The 11,739-nt window shown below is 45.1% G+C and overlaps 1 protein-coding gene across 1 annotated transcript; it reads left to right on the forward strand.

The window, feature by feature from the left end:
* Positions 1–6,901: 6,901 nt before the first annotated feature.
* Positions 6,902–7,420, forward strand: LOC104733967 (uncharacterized). The gene has a single exon (XM_010453487.1). It carries the CDS (start codon positions 6,902–6,904, stop codon positions 7,418–7,420), a length of 519 nt encoding a protein of 172 aa, XP_010451789.1.
* Positions 7,421–11,739: the final 4,319 nt, after the last annotated feature.

An 11,739-nucleotide genomic window follows, 5' to 3' on the forward strand; every position in this document is an offset into this window, starting at 1 on the left:
ATGGTTTCAAGAAGACCAAAGTGTTCTCGCCATCATATAGAACTCCCTTGATGCTCCAATTCTTGAAGCCTACTCGTATTGCGAAACGGCCAAGGATTTATGGGACACATTACAAAATGTGTTCGGCAACACTACTAATTTAAACCGAGTATTTGATATCAAGACGGCCATTAACAACCTCAGACAAGAAGATATGGAGTTCACCAAGCATTTGGAAAATTTCGATCTCTTTGGGCTGAACTTGAGATGCTTCGACCGGCCACCCTCGATCCGGCCATCTTGAACGAGCGGCGAGAACAAGATAAGGTGTTCGGCCTACTTCTAACTCTGAATCCCTTTACAACGACCTCATCAAACACATCTTGAGATCTGAAAAATTTCCTAGCTTTGATGATGTTTGTAATTAGATCCAGAAGGAACATGGCTCTATGGGTTTGTTTGGGAGCAAAGGAGAGCTTGTAACAGCCAACAAGGTGGAGATAGCTTCCGCAAACAAAGGCTATTTCAAACATGATGACAAGAATCCACCTGTTTGTGACCATTGTAAGAAGATTGGCTATTTTAAGAGCCGATGCTAGATTCTCCACCCTCATCTCAGAGCTAATCGTCCTATGACTAACCATGGAGGACCACGAGCCCATCAAGCTACAATGGCGGGAGAAGCGACGAATTCCGAACCGAACCAGCAAGTCTCCGGAGGAAATGGAACGGCCCTAGCAGCATCTTCTGAGTTAGTGAGGAAATCAGACCTTGATGCACTCATCAAAGCCCTCAAGGAGGCCTCCGGTAACTCTTATCTTGCTTTAAAACTAACTAAACCGCTTATTGTTGACTCTGGTGCATCTCATCACATGATTTGTGATTCTAAGTTGATTAGTGAAATTAAACCTGCTAGTGGAAATGTGATTATAGCTAATGGTGATAAGGTACCAGTAGAAGGAAGTGGAAACTTAAAATTGTTTGATAAAACCTCTAAAGCCTTCTATATGCCGAGTTTTACATCAAATTTATTATCAGTTAAGAAAGCCACTACTGATTTAAATTGTTATGCAATATTTAGTCCTAATGATGTATATTTTCAGGATATTGAGACAAGTAAAATGCTTGGCCAAGAAGTCACTAAAGATGATCTCTACTTGCTTGAGGACTTAAACCTATCTTCTTCTAATTTATCTTGTTTTAGTTCAATTATTGTTAAAGCAAACAATGCTATTTGGCATGCTAGACTAGGACATCCTCACTCTCGAGCCTTAGAACTTGTGTTTCCCAATATTTCTTTTAAAAATGATGATTGGGAGGCTTGTATTCTTGGTAAACATTGCAAATCTGTTTTTCCTAAGTCATTGACTATTTATGAAAATTGTTTTGATCTGGTTCACTCTGATGTATGGACATCACCATGTCTATCTAGAGAAAACCAAAAATAGTTTGTTACCTTCATTGATGAAAAATCTAAGTATACTGTGTTAACTCTCCTTCCTTCTAATGATAGGGTGATTGAAGCTTTTATTAGTTTCCAAAATTATGTGACTAACCATTATAATGCAAAAATTAAGATTTTGAGATCAGATAATGGTGGAGAATATACAAGTCATGCCTTTAAACAACACCTCAACAAGTATGGCATAATCCATCAAACCAGCTGTCCCTATACTCCACAACAAAATGGTGTAGCTGAGAGAAAGAATAGACACCTCATGGAAGTGGCTCGATCTATGATGTTCCACACTAATGTTCCGAAACGTTTTTGGGGTGATGCGGTCCTTGCAGCTTGTTACCTAATCAACTGGATCCCCACAAAGATTTTGCAAGATGCTTCTCCATTCGAGGTACTAAACAAAGAACAACCTACATTTGATCACCTATGAGTATTCGATTGTGTTTGATATGTCTTAAAACCAGGTGAACTAAGGGACAAGCTCGACACCAAAAGTACCAAGAGCATGTTCATCGGCTATTCTACAACTCAAAAAGGCTACAAATGCTATGAACCTGAGTCTAGACGTATCCTGGTGTCTCGTGATGTGAAATTTGTAGAAACTCGGGGATACTATGACAAGAAAATTGGGACAAACTTCGCGACCTGTCCGCATCGTCATCCGATCGTGCCAAGAACCTCCGTATTATCCTTGAGAGGCTAGGTGTTGAAAATGATCGGGACGCCGACAAATCAGTCGGGCCAAATTCACTTGGCGACCGTGTTTCACCTGTTGACCTTGATACGAATGGCTCAGATGCAGCCCTCACTCCGCCTACCTCTAATAACCCATCCGAGTCAAATGAAGAGCAAGCACTCGAGGAGGAGAGTCAACCTGATGAGCATCTTATATATGACGATGATGATGATGATGAAGCACATGATCATGGGGAGGTTATCCCCTTACGGAGAAGTCAACGGTTACAACATGCTCATGAGGAGGTTATCCCCTTAAGGCACAGTCAACAGCTACAAAAGATTCCCCGCATATTCTACAACAATGTTGTAGTTGCACATCCTATTCAAGCGGTGTGCACTCTGGCTCACTTTCCTTTGGAACACCAAGTCTTTCTTGGTCAAGTGGAAAAACACTGGGTACCAAACACTTCTGATGAAGCCAAGGAACACAAGGTGTGGCTTGACGCCGTTAGTGCTAAAAAGACGGCAATGGAGATAAACCACACATGGGATGAGGCTGACTTACCAAAAGACAAGAAGGCAGTCACTTCCCGATGAATCTTTACTATTAAATACAAGAGTGATGGGGAGATTGAACGCTATAAGGCGCGACTTGTTACACGAGGATTCACACAAACGTATGGGGAGGACTATCTTGATACGTTTGCTCCGGTAGCAAAACTCCACACCGTCCGTGTTGTTCTCTCGTTGGCTACTAACTTGGATTGGGAACTTTTGCAAATGGACGCCAAGAATGCATTCTTGTAAGGCGAACTCAAGGATGAAGTATATATGCGACCTTCACCCGACTTAGAAGAGACCATTGGTCCTGGTAAAGTTTTCAAACTCAACAAGGCGATCTATGGCTTAAAACAGTCACCAAGAGCCTGGTACCATAAACTGAGTACTACATTGCTTGGGAGAGGCTTTCGCAAATCAGAGGCTGATCACACCCTCTTCACATAGCCAGAAACTCAGTGTTTCACGAGAGGACAAAACTTATTGAAGTTGATTGCCACAAGGTTCGAGAACAGATTCAACTTGGCGTCACCCTTCCATGCCCCACCAAGAGCTCTGAGAAACTAGCCGATATTCTTACCAAAGCAGCCAGTCCACAAGTCTGTGAGTATATTCACTCTAAGCTCGGCCTTAAAGACCTCACTCGGCCATGAGATTTCCTAGCATGGCACCTACACTCTTTTTCCCTTATGTATAGTTTTTACCAAGTGGTTTTCTATACTAAGGTTTTTTAATGAGGTGGGTGCTCGTGAGTCCAAGCTTGATGATCATACTCGATCAAGCTTGAGGGGGAGTATAAAAACTCACACCACGTCCGTACAACCATTTGTCCGTACAACATATTCAGTGGACCGTCCGTACAGATGAGAGAATGATCGAGTCCAGCCCTTGAAGAGGAAACCGAGTCCAGACCTTGAACAGGAAACCCTAATGGTCTCCAAAGCATCTAGATCCTTCCTTTTGTAGCCGTTACAGCTGCTGTCGACTTCAAGCAAGTGGGCGCCCAAAATAGTCACATGCTGACTTAAGGAAGGATGTCACTATCAGCTATGTAAATCGTGTATAGTATCTTGTAGGAATATGCTTTTCTCTTTGTCTATATTTAGAATGTAACTAGGATCCATTTCAAGTAAGAAGAGAGAATTCTCTTTCTCCATTACACTCTACACTTTTCGATTTCTAAACTCTCTACACTCGATCACACTCTTCTACTTTGTTCATCATTCTTGTTACATAAGAAATCACTTTGTTTTTTCTAAAACTTACATATGGAACCTGGGACGAAGACCAGGACCAGCACGTGTACCAGGAAAAAATCGGACTGGGAGACGGGGACGTGGCCGCGACCGGATCAAGACGGCCATCGACCCTTGCACCAAATTTGATGCCCGGAACGACAACAAGGAGCCAAACAGAAGCTAGGGCCGCCAACAAGAAGTGCCTCATCTTTTTCCCAAGCATTCGTCCGAGATCAAGAGGAATTTGAGCATGGAGCCATTCAAGCCGCCGGACGGTCGACCAAGGTTCCTTTCTCGGTCTTCACCATTACACAAAGGTGAAGACCTCCAAGTACACAAGGGTCTTCACCATTAGGGGGAATTGTACTCTTTTTCCTACCTTGGGTTTGTCCCAATGGGTTTACCAAGGAGGTTTTAACGAGGCTACGATCCCTAGTACATGGTCATGTCCGTGGACCACTCCCGGCCACGTGGCCATCCTATCTTTCGCTTTTCTTTATTTGTGACCGTTGTCTTTTAAAATTGTTTCTGGACGCTGCGTTTTGTTTTAACCCACGTCTTTAGGGTTTGGGAGTTCCCTTGTAATGGCTAGCCTATTTAAAGGACCTAGAACCCATAATGTAAAGGTTAGACTGGTAATAAAAATCAAAGGTGTTCCTTTTATCTCTCGTTTTCAGTGATTGAAACAAAACCCTAGAAGCTTCTCGAACCGGGTTCGAAACCTTCTAGCTTAGCCGTATCACAAGGAGATCCAACCCTTGTGTGTCGCTACATAGATTCCCATTCTATCTCCATCAAAACGAGAGACTAGCGAGTCGAGCATCTCCTCGTGAACCTCTTCCGCCTCTATCTTCATCGTACCAAGAGACCAACGAGTCGAGTTTCTACTCGTGAACCTCTTCCACCGTTCCTATCGCTCGTTGGAGCCGCAGGACCCGATTCCATTGTTTCCAGTCACGTCCGTATGTTCGTGTGTCACGGCCGTCGTCTGGGGTTACATCAATTGGTATCAGAGGCGAAAGTTCCTCGCAAGGTCGTATCTTTCCATTCTTTACGTTTCTAGTTTTCTATTTCGAGCTTTGAGTCTTAGCGTTAAAAGTTTGTTCTTGCTGGGTATGTTAGTGTTCTTGCGAATTCTTGGTTTTGTTAGTTTAGATCTTTAAAGTTGTTTCCTTTGCGTTTGGTCTTTGTTTGTGGTGGCCTAAAAACCACGTCTGGTGTTGTTAGTCCTAGCGCGTAGAGTCAGTCGTTTGTTTTAGTCTTAGGTTGTTGTCTCGTAGTGCTTTTGCTTTTTCTTTTTGTCTCAATCATTAGCTGTTTAAAGAGTTTGTGTTGTGTTGATCTTATCGAACAGAGAACCCACACATTTAAATATTGCCTTGTAGGATTCGTCCGAACAGCCACGCGTCACGGATCAGCCGATGAGAGCAACCGCCGCTGACCAACGTCACTGTACATCAGAGTATCTCTTGGTTACCGTCGCACCACTCTCCGACCATCGCTGGTACCATTTCTCCAACCAGCCCATACGGAAACCACCGTCCGACCAGTACCTAGACGCCGTCTGTACAACCGGGCCACCGTTCGAACAACCGCCGCCGTCCGTACAACCACTGTCCGTATGACCACCGTCTGTACTATGGCTGATCAACAACAACCGGGTGAACCACTTCCTCCACCTGAAATCGGGGCCGTATTAGCTGAGATACACACTCAAATGGCCCAACTTGGAGAACGACTCCAAAGAATTGAGACGGGTCGGCACCAACCAACGGTTCGAGCGAAACAAGTTCCAAACCGGCAACAACGCAATGACCTCAATCCAGGAGGAACGTCGGACGAGAACGACTCGACGACCGACATTATCAGCCGGTTAAACCAGGGCACAAGCTTACCGCCCCAACGTTCTCTGGAAATGTAGACCCGGAAGCGTACCTAGATTGGGAAGGGAGGATGGACCACATATTTGCCTGCTACAACTATCCCGAGGCCAAGAAGGTCGCCTTTGCCGCAGCTCAGTTCACAGACCACGCTCTTACATGGTGGGATCAGAGTGAAGCTGATCGAAGGAGAAACGGAGAACGGACCTTACCACACTGGGAGGCCATGAAGAACGAGATGAGGCGCCGATATGTGCCACCACTATACCACCGAGACCTCCAGCGAAGGTTCCACAAGCTCTCTCAAGGAGTCAAAAGCGTTGAAGATTATTACAAAGAGTTCAAACATCTCCGCAACCGATTGGAAATTGATGACACCTAAGAAGGCATGATGGCACAGTTCCTAGATGGCCTTCAAGATCGTATAGCAAGAAAGGTGGAGCGTTTGACGTACAACTCGTTCGAGGAACTCTACATCTCGCGATGCAAGTCGAACAACAGATCAAGAAGAAGATCAGCAACACCAACCGTACTCGCATTCAAGGAACGCCCAGTTGGTCACCTAATTCGTCTCCAACAGCCGGAGGTCATTGCAGCCAGGACAAGTCCAAGGCCATTGCCGTTGACTTGCGGTTCAAGTCATGGGAGCCGACCAGGGACGCATGTAATGAACCAAAGCCGCAGCAGGCCGAAGGGAGAAGAAGAGATATCGTGTGTTACAAATGTCAAGGCCAAGGGCAATATGCTCGAGAATGTCCTAACCTGCGCACAATGACCATTACCGCGTCTGGAGAAATCGAGTCCGTGAATGGTGACGACCAAGACGAGCAGGACAACGCCTTGGAGATCGAAGAAGCTGTGGCCGAGCCTGACGAAGGAGAACTACTCATGATCCGACGAGTCCTCAACACCAGCCAGGCGCCGGACGATACGCATCAGCGAGACAACATTTTCCATAGACGTTGCACTGTAAGTGGGAAGGTTTGTGGCTTGATCATCGACGGTGGATCTTGCACCAAAGTTGCAAGTTCCTACATGGTCAAGAAACTATCGCTTAACACCACAAGCCACCCGAAACCCTATAAACTCAAATGGTGAATGACAAAACCATGATTCATGTCAATGAACAAGTCATAGTTCCGTTTAGTGTGGGCCCTTATAAAGACCAAGTCTTATGTGATGTGGTGCCAATGCAAGCTAGCCACCTCCTTTTGGGGCGTCCATGGGAGTTTGACAAAATGACCTCTCACTGCGGCCACACCAACCAATATTCCTTTGTGCACGAGAACAAGCGTATTTGCTTAAAATCCTTGAGTCCTACACAAGTCTACGAGATGCAATCGAAATTGTCTAAGGATCCGGACGCTAACTTTTTGATCAATGCTAGTATTGTTCGGAGATCACTTAGTGACTCCACTTGTCAAGTGTTATTGATGGTGTTTCAAGATGTTGTGAGTACAGAACATGAACAGGACGCCGTCCCGTCCGTGATCAAGTCACTATTACGGTGGTACCAGGACATCTTTCCTGAAGAATTACCACACGGCCTACCACCATTGCGAGACATTGAGCACAAGATCAATCTCCTACCCGGTGCACAACTGCCTAACCGACCAGCTACCGTGTGAACCCTGAAGAGGCTAAGGAGCTAGAATGCCAATTAGCCAATCTCATGAAGCAGGGATACGTGTGAGAAAGCCTAAGTCCGTGTGCGGTGCCGGTCCTGTTGGTTCCAAAGAAGGATGGGACGTGGCGCATGTGTGTAGATTGCCGTGCAGTGAACAACATCACAATCAAGTACCGCCATCCCATCCCACGCCAGGACGACTTGCTTGATGAACTTAGCGGTTCCACCATCTTCTCTAAGATAGACCTTAAAAGTGGCTATCATCAAGTGAGGATGAAAGAGGGAGATGAGTGGAAAACCATGTTCAAAAACAAGCAAGGTTTGTACGAATGGTTGGTAATGCCATTCGGTTTGTCTAATGCTCCGTCCACATTTATGAGCCAAGCTAGCATCCGCAAACCCAAGTTGAGAGATTGATGAATCATGTTCTTAGAGCGTACATTAATAAGTTTGTGGTGGTATACTTTGATGATATTCTTGTTTATAGCAATAGTCTTGAAGAGCATTTAGATCATTTGTCCTTAGTCTTGAACACTCTTAGGGAAAACAAGTTGTATGCTAATTTGAAGAAATGTGTGTTCGGAGCTACTGAACTTTTTTTTCTAGGCTTTGTTGTGAGTGCCCAGGGGCTTAAAGTGGATAATAACAAGATCAAGGCCATTGAAGATTGGCCAACCCCAACCAACATCAGTCAAGTCCGAAGCTTCCACGGCCTAGCCAGTTTCTATAGGCGGTTCGTGCGAGACTTTAGTTCCGTAGCAGCGCCACTCACGGACACCATCAAAAATAATGTCGAGTTCAAGTGGGGCTAAGCTCAATAGGCAGCATTTCGCGACCTTAAGAAGTGGCTGACACAAGCACCACTATTGGCCCTTCCAGATTTCAGCAAGACGTTAGAAGTGGAGTGCGATGTGTGCCGTTCTGACGCAAGGAGGCAAGCCTATTGCGTATTTCAGTGAGAAGCTCAGCGGACCGTCGCTCAACTACCCGACCTATGACAAGGAGCTATACGCCTTAGTTCGTGCCACAAAGACTTGGCAACACTATCTCCTGGCCAAAGAGTGCGTCATTCACACCGATCACGAGACGTTGAAGCACTTGCGAGGGCAAATTAACCTGAAGAAGAGTCACGCCAAGTGGCTGGAGTTTATTGAAACTTTCCCTTATGTTATCAAGTATAAGAAGGGAAAAGAAAATGTGGTAGTCGACACCTTTTCACGGCGCCACATGCTGATCACCACCATGGACGTGCGAATCCTCGGGTTTAAAAGTATCAAGGACGCTTACGCCACCGATCCTGAGTATGCAGAGTGTTACTGAGAGCACGGCAAAGGCAACTACACCCAGTTCTTTTTGCATGATGGGTTTCTATTCAAAGGAAGGCGATTATGCATTCCAAGCGGATCTATAAGGGAGTTGCTGATGAGGGAGGCACATGGAGGTGGGCTTACGGGTCACTTTGGCGTAGCTATGACAATGGCCATTCTGAAGGAGCATTTCTATTGGCTTAAGATGAAGCGCATGGTGGAAACGTTCTTTGGAATGTGCATTCCGTGCAGGGCGGTCAAGTCAACTACACGTCCCTATGGCCTCTACACGCCACTGCCGATCGCTTCAAGTCCTTGGGTTGACTTATCAATGGATTTTGTCCTTGGTCTTCCCCCATGCGACAAGAGGGACGCTATTTTCGTCATAGTGGACCGATTCTCCAAGATGGCCCACTTCGTCCCTTGCAACAAGACCAAAGACGCCACCAATATCGCCGACCTGTTCTTCCACAAAGTAGTAAGGCTACACGGCCTGCCCCGCACGATCGTGTCCGACCGAAGCCCAAGTTCCTCGGTCATTTCTGGAGAACCTTGTGGAGGAAGCTAGGTGATAACACTCTGATTTACATGTTTTTAGCATCCTTTTTTGTCTATATTTTGCATTGGTCATACCTCTAACTTAGCATTTTTAGGTCATTTACTGCAAGAATCAACTTTTAGAGCATTTAGGGTGTTGCATTTTTGCATTTGCATATTTTGGATGAAAACAGGCACTTTAGAGCCTAAAAAGAGCAAAAAGAAGGGTTAACAAGTTGCAGCTATCACAAGGAAGGAACTGGTTACATTTATAGGGTTTATACAGAATCATCAAGAAGGAAAAAGGAGGCACCCGACCATACCACTCGATAATTACCAAATAGCACCTGGTCGAGTTCATGACGAGACCTGCAAATATCGACTCGAATGAAGATTTTACGGTGGGATTCAGCTTCTGATTCTTCATCAAAGTTATAGGATATTGAGTTCTCTTTCCAAAGGTGGTGATTTGAAGCCAATCGGATTTGCGGTTCAAGAGTTATTCCTGTTTTAGTAAGCGTATTTACATCCAGATCGAAGAATATAACCACCCGATCACCTATCCGATCATGCACCCGAAGGGAAGCTCGAGTTCCACCTCGTGTAGCATGGTCGGATACCTGCTGATGTGGCCGCTGTCGTGGCTAGGTCAACCTTTTTCCTTATAAATACTCCCTCTTAACCCTATTTTCGCGAGCAAGAGGCGAGAGCCGCTTCCACTCTTTTCTTATAATTTCTTTTCATGTTTTTGTTCTTCTTTCAACTTGAATTCTGTTTACATTTTGCTATTGCTTCTTTTTAATAAAACGTTTATCTCTTTTCTCATCTTTATGATTATGCAATTTTTAGTTGTTTCTGGGTTTATGTTCTTTGCCATGAGATCCGAGTAGTGTAGCAAAGTTTCGCGGGATGGGATAGATGATTAGGTGTTCTTGATCGGTTAGGATGCTTTAGTTGATTGTTATGATAGATAAATTTCCTTCTAGGTTGATGTTCTTAATGCGGTCAACAGACCGACAGGTTGAGATTAGATCTAGGGCGTTTATAATGCTACCGGCCGAAAGGAGTAGATAAAATGCTTGATTAGGTCAATGCTAGAGGTATACTTAACTTTGAGTGAAAAAATCAGATAAGTCTAAGTATACTGACAAAAAATGAATTGTTCTTAATGCCTGCTTGTTCATATTGCTAGTGCGACAGTGTGGTAGTATGTTCAAGGTTGATTGTTACTAGTGCGACAGTGTGGTGACAAGGTTTTAGAGGTTCATTGTCTAGGAAATAATTGCTTGAGGCATGTAAGGCATCCGTACTGGTCTAGAACACTTAGGATTCGATTACCCCCATCCTTAGGAACTTTCGTATTTTGATTGTTTACTATTTTTATATCAACCCGACCACCAACCCGATCAGGTACTCGATCACCTGCATCGTGTGGTACTTCGAGTTGTTCTTTATTTTTGTTCTTTCTGTTTTCTTATTTTTGTTCACCTTAGGTTGATAGACAAAACCCCCATTATTATTTGGCTTGACTTGCTTGTTTCTGATTGCATCCTATCTGCTAGCATAACAACCATTTGGATTGATAACCCTTTGTACTACAACTGCATAGGGAATTGATACCCTGGGTGAAAACTAGTCTATCACTAGGCACCTGGCTCTTGTACTCTACTGCATGTCATCCGCAGACAGACGGCCAAACAGAGGTCGTTAACCGAACCCTTGGAGCATTGCTACGGACCACCGTAAGCGGTAACAGAAGAAACTGAGTTGAGTGCCTGCCTTTGGTGGAGTTTGCTTACAATCTGGCCATCCACCGTACAACCAAGAAGTCACCGTTCGAAGTCGCTATGGTTTCAAACCTCTTACCCCCATGGACGTGCTACCTTTACCGCCCGACAAAGTAGTGAACCAGGACGGAAAGCAAAGCCGAGCTTGTGAAGAAGATTCATGCGGACGTAAGGGCCAGCATCGAGAGGCAAACCGAACATTATGCACGGACGGCCAACAAAGGCCGCAAGACTATGGTGTACAAGGAGGGCGACTTGGTTTGGCTACATTTACGTCCAGAACGGTTTCCACTGAAGAGTAAAGACAAGATGAGCTCGCGCTGAGATGGACCATTCCGAGTGATCAAGAGGATCAACGACAACACCTACCGCCATGAACTGCCAGGTGAGTACTTAACATCGACAACGTTCAACGTGTCTGACTACGCCCCGTTTGATGCAGGTACCGAGGAAGATATTTTGATGGAAAAACCTTTTTAAGAGGGAGGGAATGATGGAACCTGGGATGAAGACCAGGACCATGATGTGTACCTGGATGGAACCGGACTGGGAGACACGGACGCGGCTGCGACTGGATCGAGACAACCATCGACCCTTGCACCAAATTTGATGCCCGGAGCGACCATAAGGAGCCGAACAGCAGATAAGGCCACCAAAAAGAAGTGCCTCATCATTGTCTAAGTATTCGT

The sequence above is a fragment of the Camelina sativa genome, chromosome 12, assembly GCF_030686135.1.
Source record: "Camelina sativa cultivar CO46 ecotype springtype chromosome 12, ASM3068613v1".
Lineage (NCBI taxonomy): Eukaryota > Viridiplantae > Streptophyta > Magnoliopsida > Brassicales > Brassicaceae > Camelina > Camelina sativa.

Bases quoted from the DNA above. Each gene is read 5' to 3' on its own strand.
- LOC104733967 (XM_010453487.1), top strand. From the start codon at position 6,902: ATGATTCATGTCAATGAACAAGTCATAGTTCCGTTTAGTGTGGGCCCT.